This window comes from Ranitomeya imitator, chromosome 3 (assembly GCF_032444005.1).
Source record: "Ranitomeya imitator isolate aRanImi1 chromosome 3, aRanImi1.pri, whole genome shotgun sequence".
NCBI lineage: Eukaryota > Metazoa > Chordata > Amphibia > Anura > Dendrobatidae > Ranitomeya > Ranitomeya imitator.
This window is the reverse complement of record NC_091284.1, coordinates 60,219,863-60,236,420: the sequence shown is the minus strand read 5'-3', so window position 1 is coordinate 60,236,420 and position 16,558 is coordinate 60,219,863. Positions and strand designations below refer to the sequence as shown.

Genomic DNA, 16,558 nt, shown 5'->3' with positions numbered 1-16,558 from the left:
TGACACGGGAGGGTAACATGTCACCGCTCCTAAGCAGAGGCTTGTCTGTCCAACGAGCCAGCAGGAGACTATAGTCAGTGCTGGGGTTACCGATGCACCCAGGTCTTGTATTTTAGGGAGACCAAAAGGTCTTTCTTCCCAAGTGAGAAGTGCAGTGCCATCACCGACCCATGATAATTGCTGGGCCTTGTTGGGGACTTTGCATTGGAGTAACTCCGCCGTGCGCCAGGCATGGGTACGGGAGGCGTCAGTCTTAGGCTTATGGCCACCCTTATTTTCAGCATCGTAAATCTGTTTCTCCTTCTTTCCTGTAGCAAGATGTCAGTGAATTCACACACAAGCTGTTAGATTGGCTGGAAGACGCTTTCCAGATCAAAGCAGAGGAAGAAAGGTGAGCTCTTACTTATATGGAAATGCATGAAGCCCCCATCTAGATGTGACGCTCTGGGTTATACACGGTCTATGCCTTGCTACGTGTTTTTATTCCAAAATGCAACAGATTATAGATATTATAACTTTACATGATGAAAAGAAAAACATATATGAAACCTGGAAAGTCGTCAACCAAGGCCGTGACCCGATAGAACCTCTTCAAGGGTCTCTCACTTTGGACAATCCTTTTTTTTTTTTTTTCCCAGAAGGACCCCATGACAATAAGCTGATCACACTGCGTCCTGCTGAGACCCCGAGGGATTAATTGTAATTTGTGGGAAACATATTAAGTGATCACTTTTTCTGCAGCGCCTCCGCAGGGGAAACTAAGCATTACACATCACCCATTCACTAATCTGTTGTTTGTGGAATACGGGACAAGTCCTAATATGGGAGAGTCGCTCTTTGAACCCACTCTTCATGGCGTTGTATTACATTGAGACGATAACATTGGTAAAATCTGAGATTTCAGGCTAGTGCACGTTTTGTGAGTGACAGGATACAGACCCTTTTGAGCACTGCCGTTACTGGTCGGCCCAGTCAGACCGCTGGTACTTTCCTCAGAGACTTCGGTTTCTGGACGTCTGATACAGAACTCTAAGTGGCGGCAATAGAGTGAATGTACATGTACCATAGATTAAACGTCGGGTGCATGGAGCGGGCTCAGGAGCGGAGCCTGCCCCAGACTGCTGGTTATACAGCCTGCCTCTAATAGCAGTGATCATCGCCAGCTCCAGTCACTGCTGTCTGACCAATGGATTACCCCTCGATCTTTGAAAGGGACATTTAGGCTATGTGCACACGTTCAGGAATTCATGCAGAAAATTCCTGTGGAAATCCGGACATTTCTGCCAGATTTCCGCATGAAATCCGCATGCGTTTTTTTGCGTGGTTTTGACGCGTTTTTTGCGCGGTTTTCCCCAGACACTTCCCAATGCATTAGATAGTGGGAAAACCGCGAAAAAAACGCAAAATTAATGAGCAGGTTCATTATTTTTCCGCAATGCGTTTTTCATGCAAAAAAACGCACATCATGTGCACAGAAATTGCGGATTTCATTAAAAATGATAGGATGCTTAATGTATGCAGATTATTTGCGGTTTTATAGCGTTTTCATAGTGCAAAAACGCTAAAAAAACGCAAATAATCTGCAACGTGTGCACATAGCCTTACAGCATCCATTGCTTCAGTACTCCAATAGGGGCCAGCTCAAGTCTTGGCTTCTTAGATCATCATTTCTTCTTTATATTGTACCACTTTAAGTATTGCAGTATAAAGAACAAGCGATAACCTGATCACCATGTTCAAGTCCCCTAAAGAGTAAAAATAAAGAAAAAAATATTTGTAGAAAGAAGTGAAAAATATACAAGTTTCAAACCCCTCCTTTCCTAGTTCAGAAATTTATTTTTTTTTATTTGGAATCTCACATCCGTAAAAGTCTATAAAAAATCTAATATGAATGTTACATGCTGTAAAATGTGAAAAAAAAATAGCAATGAAAATCAGAAGTTTCCAAAATAATACCACTAGACACAAAATCTCACCATGCAAAAAAATAAGTCCTTGTAACGCTCCTTTGACGACATTACCGTAATCACTGTAATGTTTAATAATCAGTGTGCCGTCCCCGCAGCAGCAGATGTGATCCCTCGCCCTGTCAGTATGGTGACCGCTACATTCCCCTCCTATGTGATGACTATCAGCCGGCTATCACTTTTGCTCTGGTAATTCGCTTTTTCATTGTTTGGTAATTTAGTCAAGGTCCCTGTTACTGCCCTTGGGCTGTGAACATTTCCTGACCATTGAGGACCCAAGTGACGCCATTACATTGGCGGCTTGATGCAGCCATGACACGTCAGAGGCTTCTTCTGCTCTCCAAGGACAAGGTTGTTCCACAAGTCCAGGAATCGGGTCTGCTGTATTCGGGATGTCGTCTCGCATACTTTCCCTGAGTTTTGTCATTAGAGGTTTCCTTGCAATAATAATGTAGGACGAGTGCTGCATCCAACTGATTTTCTAATACTTGTGCCATTGGGTTCCGCGTCACAGCCCAGGATGTGGTCGTCTCTGTTAGGGGTCCACCCCAGGCTAGAAACACTGCCACCGCACAGTCTGCAGAATGTTGTTTCCTCCTCCATCTTCTGGATATTACTGACCTGTTATGTGGACTGGCTCGTCTTGCCGAGTGCAGATCTTCGGGGTGTTAAACCCTAATCACAATGCAAAAACTTGCTACAATTCCTGTGATCCTGGTCATGTTCAGATAGAGGGGTTATAAAGTGCCTGTCCCTTCCACATCGCTCCTCATGTGCATCCCTCCCACTAGGTATCATGCACTTTTCATATTCCAATTAATTGGACAGGTGCACCCATGTCAGTAGAGCTGACCTCTCCTCTGGTGGAAATGATGGACCCCATGGTGAGACCCTCGAGACACTATATTGTAGGTAGATCTTATGGATCTGATGTTTGTGGGCGGCCTGTAACTGAAAGCTCAGAGTGGACGACCTATTTGTGTTGCGTTTAATTCTTGCCTTACTTGTAAGAGGCTCCTATAATAAATAATATGAAGGAATATAAACAAGTGGACAGTCCACATGTATAAATGATGGATTTTTACAATTTATTTTTTGTTGTTGTCAGAGATGGAGAAAAGCCAAAGAACCCAATGGTGGAGCTGTTTTACGGTCATTTCCTGGCAGTGGGCGTGCATGAAGGTTGGTTTATTTCTCTATCCTACTTGAAATTAATTCCACAGCGCTTTACAGACCTTATCGTCACTGTCCCCATTGGTGCTCATAGTATAATTTCCCTATCAGTATGTCTTTGGAGTGTGGGAAGAAACTGGAGAACCCGGAGGAAACCCACACAAACATGGGGAGAACATTTAAACAGTTTGTTGATATTGTCCTTGTTGGGATTTGAACCCAGGACCCCAGCGCTGCAAAGCAAGAGTGCTAACCACTGAGCCACCGTGCAGTGCTGACCACTGAGTCGCCCTGGGCCGTCGTCGCCCTGGGCCGTCACTCTTGTTTCCCCCCAGCGCACTCACTGTAATAAACTCCTGCAAACCTCCCCAATGTGAATAATCCCCTAGTTAATTGCATCTGCACCCTGAACACGTAGATTCAATGGCGTGCGTATAAAGGAGGTGTAATATTTTCCAGTTTTAGTGTCTTGTCTCTGACATCTGATTGTTTCTCGCCAAGGAAAGAAATTTGAAAACACGGAGATGTTTGGGCAGTACCCTCTCCAGGTGAACGGCTTTAAAGACTTACACGAGTGCCTGGAGGCTGCGATGATCGAGGGAGAAATTGAGTCATTGCATTCTGAGAACTGCAGCAAGTCTGGTCAGGAGGTGAGGGCACAAGAATACAGTGATGCATTGTTTCCGTCTGATATAGGTGTGAGTAATATGAACCATAAGACAGAGTTCCAGAAGTCACATTTAAAGGGGTTGTCCATTAAGGGCCCGCCACTTAAATGCTAAAATGACCTTCATAAAATAATGTTGTGAATGATGGAAGAAGTGTAAAGGCTGCAGACGATCAGGGCCGCAGATTGGCTGCAGTGCGCATGTGATATATCAAGGTCACTGACATGGAAAGTGGATACGTGTTCTTTAATTTTTTTTTTATTTTTTTTTTAATGTATAAAGGTCATGTCTGCTTTACAAAACCAGCTTATAAATTATGTATTAGGAAAGTGCATTAATATAAAGGATTGTCATCAGATCCATCATGTACTGGCGGAAAGAAGCTACCAGAAACCCCTGTAAGTGGACTTGGCCTGACTGCATTACATGGCTTGTTCATCAGTCCCAATATGTACAGTGTAATGCTTCATTTCACCTCTGGGGGTGCTGCAGGGATAACCACCTCTTTGAAATTCAATTTTTTTTTCCTTTGACGCAGCCTTGTGATGTCTTGTGTTTTGGGACATGAGTTGTATTTTAGCTATCTTTCCACTAGAAAAACATAAAACAAGGCAAATTATAGTGATTTTTTTTTATCAATGAATGTGGGGGTGCAGAACATAAGAAAAGTGAGTTTGTTTTGCTGGGTATAATGTTTTTATTGGTTCAATTTTCAGGTACACGTTTTTGTTCTTTTAGGGAGAGAAAGGGTAAAATGATCAAAAAAGTAATTTAGGTTTTTTTGTTTTGTTTTTTTTTTAAATAAAACCCGTTGTTTACGTTTTAGCTCCATGCGCAGCGGTGCCATTTTAATTTAATTTTTTTAGCACGATGGAGCATTTTTGTTACAAGGATTTTTTTGGTATTTTGAAATATATAAAATTTAAAAATATCAGAAAAAAAACCCCAGTTTTTTGTTGTTTTTTTTCCCTGATCAAAGTACGGATTCCCTTCCTTCCGTTTTGGAGTCTGTGGGACTTTGTCATACGATGCTCAGTACTCTCTATTGCAGTGTGACAATGGCAGGCAATCTATGGGTTCTGCCAGTGGCCACATCAAATAAGTGTAGTAAGATGGCAGCAATGGGGGCAATTTTTGGACCCAGCTGCAATGATGATGTATTATCCCCTTCTTGTGGGGGCAATAGGCGGAGTGAACGCTCTGTTCTTTGGTACCATGGATGCTGTTGATTGCGGCAGGTACTGCATGGCCAGAATCGCTGCTGTCTGCAGTCCTGGGGTCTTGAAGCAGGGTGTCGGCAGTATTTCACAGCTGACACCCATCGTGGATTGCACAGGCTCAACCCTGGACAAAACTGTGCGGCAGATTGCGGTAAATGACCTATAATCTGGATATACAGATACATCTTTTTGCAGGAAGGGGTTAAAGCTATAGACAATATCATCATCTTGAGTAAGTAGAGTTCCTATATGTTTGTTTATTTTTTATATTTGGGGCCCAAAACCCAATTTTTGTAAATCAAGCCTCAGTAGTTAGCCCACAGTGCCCTGGCCCTGGTTATAAAGGTCACACGGAAGGTGGCGTTCCCTACTCTGCTATATTGTTTATCGCCTGTCACCAGTGATTAAATCATGACGTGTGGCCTGGAATAGCTGGCAGCAAGAGCGGTTTTCCTAATATAAAGTGTAATTTTGTTTAAAGAACCCGTAAACCTTGGATAATAAAAGTAAACTGAAGAAAATCCTTGCATGTAGTTTTATAAGAACCTTGCAGAGGTTTTTGAACAGGTTATGTGCCCCTATAGCAAACAGTAATGGAGGGCTCCTTCTGTAGCCAGCTGCCTTACAGCCAAGATGGGTCTGATTATATGTCAGTAATTTCACAGGACAGTCGTGCTGTAATATGAAACTTAGTGTTAACAAATGTCATATTACAGACTGCACACTTTACTGTGATAAACCATGTCAGCATGGCTGGATAATCCTTAACAGCCCACCCAGCGTGACTGACAGCTCCTCAGTGTCCCTCCTCTCTGCTGAGTTCTTTCACTGCTCAGTACAAGCTGCATCTGTAGAAACAATGTTTAGGATCTGTGCACACTCGCATAAGATAAGACACGCTTGTGTCGGAAGCAACCACGTTAACATGGTTGTGAAGCTGTTGCGTCCATCTTACGGCAGACCCAGCCATGCCATCATTTCCGTTAGTATGCTTTTGTCATTCTTCCTGCTTCAGTATTGTATCAATGTCGAGAAAAAATTGCCCAGTGAAAATGATCAGAACTGTTGGTTATGGATCATACTGCGTAAATAATGTCATTCAGTTGGGACAGAGCTGCAAACACTCGGCATTCTAGGAGCCGTCCATGTATGTGTTAGATCTCCATAGACTTCTCATTAGGTTCTTCGTCTCCCGTCCTCTCCGTTCCTCATGGCTCGTTCTTTCTTTCTCTGCCCTTTAGCACTGGTTTACAGAGCTCCCGCCCGTCCTGACGTTTGAACTGTCCAGGTTTGAGTTTAATCAAACTTTAGGAAGACCGGAGAAGATCCACAACAAGCTGGAGTTCCCTCAGTGTTTGTACATGGACAGGTATGTAAGCGCTGCCATCATGTTTCTGCTCTCTAACCTCTCACAGTCATTGCCACTGTCCGATAATCTGTAATGAACGCTCATCTATCTCCCGATAACAAGTCTAAACAGGCTGCCAATCACACATTGACGTAAGAAAATGCTCCTTTATTTGGTGAAATGGGTTGTAACCTTACTTTACCTCTTCTAGACCACCAATAGACTTTATATACACGGGCGGCCGGCTCCTACTCTGCAGTGAAGTTCTACAATAACTCGAAGATGGCCAAGTCCCCGTAGAGAAGGCCGAGTTTAATCCCGTTTGTGCCTTTTCCATCGCTGTATATACAGTGTACACAGTAATGGGAAGTGCTGGCATCGCTTCTCCCCCCATACACAAGTCATGTGATCACTGTGTGTATAGAGAGGGATCAGGAGGCTGCATTCCCCCTGCAACCGGGACTAATATACCAGCCTGTGTGTATAGAGAGGGATCAGGAGGCTGCATTCCCCCTGCAACCGGGGCTAATATACCAGCCTGTGTGTATAGAGAGGGATCAGGAGGCTGCATTCCCCCTGCAACCGGGGCTAATATACCAGCCTGTGTGTATAGAGAGTGATCAGGAGGCTGCATTCCCCCTGCAACCGGGGCTAATATACCAGCCTGTGTGTATAGAGAGGGATCAGGAGGCTGCATTCCCCCTGCAACCGGGGCTAATATACCAGCCTGTGTGTATAGAGAGGGATCAGGAGGCTGCATTCCCCCTGCAACCGGGGCTAATATACCAGCCTGTGTGTATAGAGAGGGATCAGGAGGCTGCATTCCCCCTGCAACCGGGGCTAATATACCAGCCTGTGTGTATAGAGAGGGATCAGGAGGCTGCATTCCCCCTGCAACCGGGGCTAATATACCAGCCTGTGTGTATAGAGAGGGATCAGGAGGCAAATTTGGAGTCCTCACTCAGCCAGCGGATAAAACTCCCTTCAAGGTGCAAATAAAGAAATTTCCCCCCCACCTCACAAGCAAGTAATCTTTTTTTCTCTATCGCCTTTCATTGGGGGACACAGGAACCATGGGTGTATGCTGCTGCCACTAGGAGGCTGACACTATGCAAATAAAAAAGTTAGCTCCTCCTCTGCAGTGTACACCCTACCGACAGGAAGTAGGATATTCAGTTTAGCTTAGTGTCAGTAGGAGGTGGACACGGGTCTTTCATTAGACCCTTATCTACCTCAATGTGCGTCGTTTCTTTTCAGGTTTCCGGAGGGATACAGGGTGAACAGTCACACCTGTACTCCCACAATACGGACTATGAGTACGGCGTGTACTGCCACCCCGTATCCTCATAGATCCCTCTCCAGGACCAAGATCCTAGCACACAAGCGTGCTCAGAAGTCCGGTCCTGGCTCCGTCCCCCACCCACTCGCCCACCAGAGCCTGTCGGTTGGAGGAGACGAGGTCGTCCATCAGCTCCCTGGACGTCTGATATCTTCCCCGGATTGAGGTTAGTCAGAACGGCGTGGGATATTTTAGGTGAGTATTCCACATACCCCCCCCATGCTGTTCCGCCTGAGAGCCTCCACTAATCCGGGGTGGTCACTGGAGCAGTCCTAGTTCAGTGCTGCGCAGTTTTTCCCCAGGCTGCCTTGGCCTGGTTGGCGCCTTATTGGCCCCACGCGTGGCAGCCGCGCTACTTTGGTGGCCGCATCTCTGAGCCTGGCTTATAGGTAACCACGCTTCCTTTTTCCTGCCGCACTGTGTTCTGACGCTGCGCCGCGGCCGTGCCCGCGCCATTTCCTCCCCCGGCGCTGCCCCCTTTCTGGCAGCCGCATCGGCTTCCTCCTGCAGCTGCACACAGCGTGGCTGCCTTGCAGGCAGCCGCGCCGCTTTCTTGTGGCCGCACTTTCTCTCCCGCAGCGGCGGCCTTGCAGGCAACAGCGCCGCCTTCTCCTGCGGCCGCGCTGCGCCTGTATTTGCAAGGTCACCGCACCGTTTTTTCCCGACAACCGCGTACCTCCCCGGCGGCCGCCGGCCCCAAATTTAGGCCCCGGCTTCTTCTGGGGCCTACTTCCGGCGCCGCGTCTCCTCACTTTCTTTCCCTCAGGCGGGCTTTTCTCCCGCCCGGCTTTCATCGGCGAGCTCCGCCCCCGGCGCCATCTTGGTGCACCTGGCCTGGCGGTTAGCCCCGCCCACTTTTTCCTGCGCCCCTGAAAGGGTTTTTTCGGCATCAGGACCACCTGGCGCTGGCTCCTCAAAGCGCATAGCCTGGCGTCCTCATCCCTTGCGGTTCAGCATTGCAGCCGATCCCGGACAGAAGAGTGTCCCAGAAGTCTGCTTTGTCTGCCTGCACCCCTGCGTTAAGGACCATCGACATCATGGAGTGCAGCTTTCCATCCATCACCTGTTGTGAGTAGCTCTGATGCAGACTGACTCTCTCCTCTGCTTTCCTGTCCCCTAACCTTCTGGCTTCTTCAGGGGTTCCTTCGCCATGTCTAATCTTAAGGGAAGTCGCTTTTGTCCTCCCTCTTCTGGCTTAGTCTAACACTTTGCGTGTTCACCTTAGGCCCACCGCAGCGTCTGCCGTGAGTACCTCTGCACCGCAGACTGATACTCTCCCCTTCTGATTTTTTTCCTCGGACCCGTTCGGTCTAATTTTAAGGGAGGTCGCTTCCGACCTACTACCTTTTCTCAGGCAGGCCTGCAGCAACCCACATTATGCTCACCGCCCAGGACCCCCCCCTGCTGCTCCGCCTCAGAGCAAAGTCCCCATCCTCTCTGTCTCTATCAGTAGCGGATCTCACACGGGTGTCCCAGATCCTTGTGTCCGTGCCTGATCGGTTGCCCCTGCAGACTTCCGTAGTAGCCAGCGGGTCGCAAGAAGCTCCGTCCAAGTCTTCTAATACAGGCCGCGAAAGATCCAGACAGGAACGCCGGTCTGAGTTCTCTTCTTGGTCCATTTCGCCCCACGGTCCTTCTCTGTGGTCGACTTCCCCCTGGTCTTTCCCCCCGGAGTCAGGCGAGGCTTTCTCTGATGCGCCTTCAGAGGATAATTTGGGTCCGGATTCGAACCAAATCGCTAACATGAGGGATATGGTTCAAAGCCTCATTGGAGCGACCAATCAGACCTGTGGCATCAAAGATTCCTCTACGAAACCCGCAGATCAGGCGGTTTCGTTTAGACGGTCTAAACCACCTCCCAAAGTATTTGCTCCTCATCCTGAATTCGAGGAGCGTCTGGCCAGAGAAAGAGCGAATTCGACCAGACGTTCTCAAGGAGACAAGCGTCTTGGAGTCTCATGTCGCTTTCCTCCGGATCTCATTGCCAACCAGAATGAGAGGCGTTAGAGAACGACCTCTCCCCCTGGGGATCCGTCGGCTGCTAGACTTGCCACCAACACAGTCCTTACGCTGTCCGGTGGGGCGGCTCTGAAAGATTCCATCGATATGATCATGGAATCCTTCGTGAAGTCGGCTTTCGAAACTGCCGCATCATCCCAATGCCCGGCTTTGGCTTCCACTTGGGTTTCGAAGTCTGTATCCGAGGGGCTAAACAACTCCATTGGGGCATTCAAGCTGGAGCTCCATCAGGCCGGCTGGCGGAACTTGCCACCCAGATTACTCACGCCGGGGAATAATTTGGTCCCTGGACGTCGCGTCTTCTGCCGCATAGGCGCCCAGTAATGTTGTTGCCAGCCGTCGCACCGTTTTGGCTCAAGAGTCATCAAAGAAGTCCCTTACGAGCCTGCCTTTTAAAGGTTCACGTCCTTTCAGTTCCAAGCTGGACCAAATTATTAAGGACGCCACTGGCGGCACCAGTCCCCTTCTCCAGACCTCGCCTACTTCCCCTTAGGCGGCTACTTCGGTCTTTTCGACCTTTTTCGTAAGTTTTGCGGCATCAGATCCTTCTTCGCATCAGCAGAGGCCACAGGCACGTTAAGAGAAGAAGGTATTCTTCGACTCACTCTTTCCTGGTGTGCCCGCTACTCCTAAGGTGGATTCTCCAGGTCCTGGACTGGAAGTTCCACCTAGGCATGACCCACGACTAGACCCCAGCCCGTTTCTCAGGCTGGGCAACCGTCTTCTGTTCCTCAGGGACGTCTGGGTCTCCTCAGTAGAGGATGCATGGGCCAGGGCACTTGTATCCTCTAGATACAAAATCTTAATTTCACTGTCCTGGGATCGTTGTCTTCGAATCCCAACCTCCAAGAGACCCCGCTCTGGTCCCGGGTTTCTTTAGAGCCATTGTTTCCCTCCTTAAATCCGGGGTAATCGTTCCCGTCCCAGAACAGGAACGGTTCAACAGTTCACAGGCTTCTCTTCGAATCTTTTTGTACTGACAGAGGACGACAAGGTTCGTCCTAGTCCGGATCTCAATTTGCTGAACAGGAAGTTTCGTCAGAGACACTTCAGGATGATATTACCTCGTTCAGTAATCGCTTCCATGGAGGCTCAGGAATTTCGGCTTCAGGCTCCCGAAAGTCTATCCACCTTTCCCGACATTCTAGCCGTTGCAGGTGGCTCGTCAATAGGAAGAAGTTCCGTCTTGTTAAGCGCCTCGTATCTCCGGGCATGTTCTTCGACACTTGTCGGACCAGAGTCTTCCTTCCCGAAGACAGGATATCCCTCCTTTGTCAGGAAGTTCGCTTGCTCCTGGGTTTTCGGCTCCCCTCCTTTCCGATGGGCCTTAAAGGTCCTAAGGTTAGTTGCAACATCGGAAGCAATTTTACCTTCGCCGTTTCATTCAAGACTTCTTCAGCAGGCTATTCTATCACAGGGGACATGTCTGTCTTCTCCCTGCATCGTCCGATCCGGTTTTTCTGGGTCAAACGGTTCCTCGACTGGTGGCCGAGGTCACTTCTCTTATGCCAGAGTGGATCCTTCACAGCATATCCTTCCTTCCAGTTCCCTGGCAGGTGGTGACGACGGACGCCGGCCCGCTCGGCGGAGCGCGGGGCTTTGCCTCCTGTTCTTTCAGGGTTGTTGGTCGGCGCAGGAGTCCTCTTTGCCGATCAATGTCCTCGAGTTCAGGATCATCTTTCTGTCTTTCCTTCACTGGGTAAGGATTCTCAGCAGCCTGCCAATTCGAATCCAGACAATGACACACCAGTGGCATGTCTACCACCAGGGGTGGACTTGGCGTTCTCTGGCCTCGGCCGAGATTCCAGGATCCTCCTTTGGACAGAGGCAACGGTCCTGGTGAGCTCTGCAGTGCATGTCCCCGGCGTGGACATTTAGGCCGCGAGGGCCTCGCGGCAGGGGAATGGCCCTTCAGGAGGTTTCCTATCGGATTGCTCTTCCATGGGGGACTCCAGTGGTGGACCTCATGGCGTCCTGATTGAACAGGAAGGCCCCTCGGGTCGGCCCAGGGTCCCGTGATCCTCTCGCAGTGGTGTCACTCTGGCCATTCCTTGGTTGCAGTTCGTGCTCCCCTATCGGTTCCCACGCCTTCCCTTGCTTTCCAAGCTGTCGAAAAAAGATCAAGGCTGGATGGGTGCCGGTCATTCTGATCGTCCCAGATTGGCCCAGGAGATCTTGATTTGCAGACATCGTCAATCTTCTCGCGGACACCCCGGGTGCCTTCCCAACGGACCCGATCTACTGTCTCAGGGTCCATTCTGCCACCCGAATTATCGGTCGCTCAGTTTAACGGCGTGGCTGTGGACTCCACAGTTCTAAGAGCGTCCGGTCTTTCGGCCCAGATGGGTCACTCTATAATCCAGGCTGGGAAGCCTTCGTCTTCTTCCAGGATCTACTATCGTACCTGGAAGGCTTACTTTCGTTGATGCGGGTCCAACCGCTTTTCACCTATGTCCTTTTTCCCTGCCTTCCATTTGGTTTTCCTTCAGGCAGGACTGGATTCGGGCTTTGCTCTGTTCCCTAAAGGGCCAGGTTCCTGCGCTCTTCTTCCCTTTTAAGAAGACGTTATCTTCTCAGCCACAGGTTGACCTTACTTCAAGTAGTAGCCCACGCGGTCCCTCCGTACAGGGCCTCTGTGGATTCATGGGGTTTAAAGGTTGTGTTGGTTGTTCTTAGGGGTTCTCCCCTTTGAGCCTTTCAGGGAGTTTTCCCTGTCAGTTCTATCTCGGAAGGTGGCTTTTCTCAGGTCTATCCCTTCGATCCGCCGCGTTTTTGAGTTGGCGGCCATTTCTTGCCAACCTTCTTTCTTGATTTTCCACCAGGACAAGGTGGTCCCAGGCCTCCACCTTCCTTCCTTTTTCGAGGTGGTTTTCATCTTTCCACCTCAACGAGGACATCGTTCTACCTTCCTTTTGTCCAGCTCCGACTCATCCTCTGGAGCGATCGTTGAACAGGCTGGGCCTCGTCAGGGCAGTGAGGATCTCCCTGGCTAACACGGCTGCTTTCTGAAAGATGGATTCTCTTTTCGCCATCCCTGATGGCGTGCGTAGAGGTCTGCTGGCTTCCAAGGCGACTATTGCTCGCTCTATCAGAACGGCTATTTTGGAAGCTTACCGGGTCAAGAACAAGAGTGCCCCCTCCTGAGAAAGGCTCACTCTACCCGGGCAGTCGGCGCTTCCAGTGCGGTACGTCATGGGGCCTTCGCCGACGACTTTGCAAAGCGGCTACCTGGTCTTCCATCTACACGTTTCGCCGAACTACGGCGGACTCCAGCCTGGGCAGAAGGATCCTGCAGGCGGCAGTGGTGAGTCCTCGGACTTGATGGAAGTCTGTTTTTTCCCACCCCAGGGACTGCTTTGGGACGTCCCATGGTTCCTGTGTCCCCCAATGAAAGGCGATAGAGAAAACAGGATTTTTGGTTGCTTACCGTAAAATCTGTTTCTCGGAGCCTTCATTGGGGGACACAGCACCCTCCCAGGTTGAACAGCTCTGTTTACCGTTTACGTTTGAGTTCTTTGAACACTCTTTGAGTGTTTGAAACTGTTAATCTATGGAGCGCCGTGGAATTTGTTGGCGCTATGTAGATAAAGTTTATTATTATTATATTATTATTCTTTCTCTTTTACACGTTGCTTCTCCTACTGCTTTCTCACTAACTGAATATCCTACTTCCTGTCGGTAGGGTGTACACTGCAGAGGAGGAGCTAACTTTTTTATTTGCATAGTGTCAGCCTCCTAGTGGCAGCAGCATACACCCATGGTTCCTGTGTCCCCCAATGAAGGCTCCGAGAAACAGATTTTACGGTAAGCAACCAAAAATCCTGTTATTGTTTTGCTCTTTTTATGACCTTACTGGTGGGGCACAATATGTGAAATATGACATATTAATATTATTACATTTTTATATGTTTTAGTGGTCCCTTGTGGTCATAAAAAGTGAAAAACAGGCGTATTTCCATTATTTTTCCTCCGATATCAGATATATATATATATATATATATATATATATATATATATATATATATATATATATATATATATATATATATATATATATATATATATATATATATATATATATATATATATATATAACAGTGACCTAAAACTAAAGCCTCATGAAATAAAGAAACAAAAATTACTTGACTTTTCGAATGAGAAAAAAATGTTTCTTCCTGAATATGATTACAAACACAAATTCTTTGTTATTATCTTCATTTAATTTGTCTTTAATGAAAAAACACAAAAAGAATTGTCCTAAAGCCAAATTGGATATAATTCCACACCAAACATAAAAAAGGGGGTGGACAAAAGTATTGACACTGTTCAGAAAATCATGTGATGCTTCTCTAATTTGTGTAATTAACAGCACCTGTAACTTACCTGTGGCATCTAACAGGTGTTGGCAATAACTAAATCACACTTGCAGCCAGTTGATATGGATTAAAGTTGACTCAACCTCTGTCCTGTGTCCTTGTGTGTACCACATTGACCATGGAGAAAAGAAAGACCACCAAAGAACTGTCTGAGGACTTGAGAAACCAAATTGTGAGGAAGCATGAGCCATCTCAAGGCTACAAGTCCATCTCCAAAGACCTGAATGTTCCTGTGTCTACCGTGCGCAGTGTCATCAAGAAGTTTAAAGCCCATGGCACTGTGGCTAACCTCCCTAGATGTGGACGGAAAAGAAAAATTGACAAGAGATTTCAACGCAAGATTGTGCGGATGTTGGATAAAGAACCTCGACTAACATCCAAACAAGTTCAAGCTGCCCTGCAGTCCGAGGGTACAACAGTGTCAACCCGTACTATCCGTCGGCATCTGAATGAAAAGGGACTGTATGGTAGGAGACCCAGGAAGACCTCACTTCTTACCCCAAGACATAAAAAAGCCAGGCTGGTGTTTGCCAAAACTTACCTGAAAAAGCCTAAAACGTTTTGGAAGAATGTTCTCAGGTCAGATGAGATAAAAGTAGAGCTTTTTGGGCAAAGGCATCAACATAGAGTTTACAGGAGAAAAAAAGAGGCTTTCAAAGAAAAGAACACGGTCCCTACAGTCAAACATGGCGGAGGTTCCCTGATGGTTTTGGGGTTGCTTTGCTGCCTCTGGCACTGGACTGCTTGACCGTGTGCATGGCATTATGAAGAATGAAGACTAGCAATAAATTTTGCAGCATAATGTAGGGCCCATTGTGAGAAAGCTGGGTCTCCCTCAGAGGTCATGGGTCTTCCAGCAGGACAATGACCCAAAACACACTTCAAAAAGCACTAGAAAATGGTTTGAGAGAAAGCAGTGGAGACTTCTAAGGTGGCCAGCAATGAGTACAGACCTGAATCCCATAGAACAGCTGTGGAGAGATCTAAAAATGGCAGTTTGGAGAAGACACCCTTCAAATATCAGGGACCTGGAGCAGTTTGCCAAAGACGAATGGTCTAAAATTCCAGCAGAGCATTGTAAGAAACTCATTGATGGTTACCGGAAGTGGTTGGTCGCAGTTTTGATTTTTTTTTTTTTTCCACAAGCCACGTCAAGGTTGAATGTATGGATGGGCTGGGCTGGTATTTTGGTTTGTTATATTCTGTATTAGCTTCAATAAAAAAATCTTATCTAATTTTTAAACAAAAGAAAATGTTGAACAGACAAAGGCCTGTAAAATCTGAATGGTGCAACAATTTGTTTGGTTGCAACAATGGTGCAACTTAATTTTGTTTTTTTTCCTTTGTTTTCAAGCACTTTAAATGTCATTGTACTCAGCAGCACAGTATAAACAGGAAATGTGCTGCCCACGATAGTCTATGCACTCGGAAAGCTCACACTACCGTAATTCTCATTCTGTGCACATGAATGTTAGTAAACGACCGCTATTAAGGGCCGCCGATCTGTAGTCTGGTCACCGGCCGGTGTAAATGCACCTCTAACATAAAATTGCAAATAACATGTAATTGTTTTCTGTTTGCTAGGTATATGCACAAGAATCGGGAAATCACCAGGATAAAACGAGATGAAATCAAGAGACTTAAGGAGCATCTTACGGTTCTACAGCAACGGCTAGAAAGGTATCCTTGCCCCCAAGCCCCACATTATAGCTGGCCGGCAATGACTCTTGCAGAACTGCTGTTCGCAGGAGTCGTAGACACAAGGAGACGCTAGACGCTCACCACTGACGTCTCCAAAACGATGTATTATACTGCACTTGGCAATACTACAGTGTTCAGGAGGCACCCTGGAGCAGAACAATATTGTATCATACAATTATTAGGTTCTGTAGAAGGACGTAGATCTGGGGATTTATTATGATGGAATATAGGCTGAACTGGATGGACAAATGTCTTTTTTCGGCCTTACTAACTATGTTACTATGTTACCCCTTTTCCTGCATTACGGTGCTGTATAACTGGTAATGCAGTATAAAGCAGAAACGATCAGATGATCACAGGTTTATATCCACTAAGGGGTCTGACGGAATAAACAGTATATACCGTATATACTCGAGTATAATCCGAGATTTTCAGCCCATTTTTTTAGGCTGAAAGCGTCCCTCTCGGCTTATACTCGAGTCATTGTCCCAGGGGGGTTGGCAGGGGAGGGGGAGTGGCGGCTGTCACATACTCACCTGCTCCTGGGGCGGTCCCTGCATCTCCGATGGTCTCCGGGCGTCGGCAGCTTCTTTCTGTGCTCATCAGTCACGTGGTACCGCTCATTACAGTAATGAATATGGACACATATTCATTACTTTAATGAGCAGTACGTGACCGCTGAGCACAGGAGGAAGCTGCCGGAGACCATCGGAAATGCAGGGAGCAGGTGAGTATAACGGGAGGGTG

The 16,558-nt window shown here is 47.4% G+C and overlaps 1 protein-coding gene across 6 annotated transcripts in view; it reads left to right on the top strand.

The window, feature by feature from the left end:
• Positions 1–16,558, top strand: part of USP25 (ubiquitin specific peptidase 25) — a 115,278-nt gene that overhangs the window by 41,759 nt on the left and 56,961 nt on the right. For all 6 annotated transcript variants that reach the window (XM_069760893.1, XM_069760897.1, XM_069760898.1 and 3 more), the window contains 5 exons: positions 315–391; positions 3,076–3,149; positions 3,642–3,790; positions 6,270–6,397; positions 15,695–15,790. In XM_069760893.1, the coding sequence (XP_069616994.1) occupies positions 315–391; positions 3,076–3,149; positions 3,642–3,790; positions 6,270–6,397; positions 15,695–15,790 (524 nt within the window). The remainder of the gene's footprint in view (positions 1–314; positions 392–3,075; positions 3,150–3,641; positions 3,791–6,269; positions 6,398–15,694; positions 15,791–16,558) is intronic.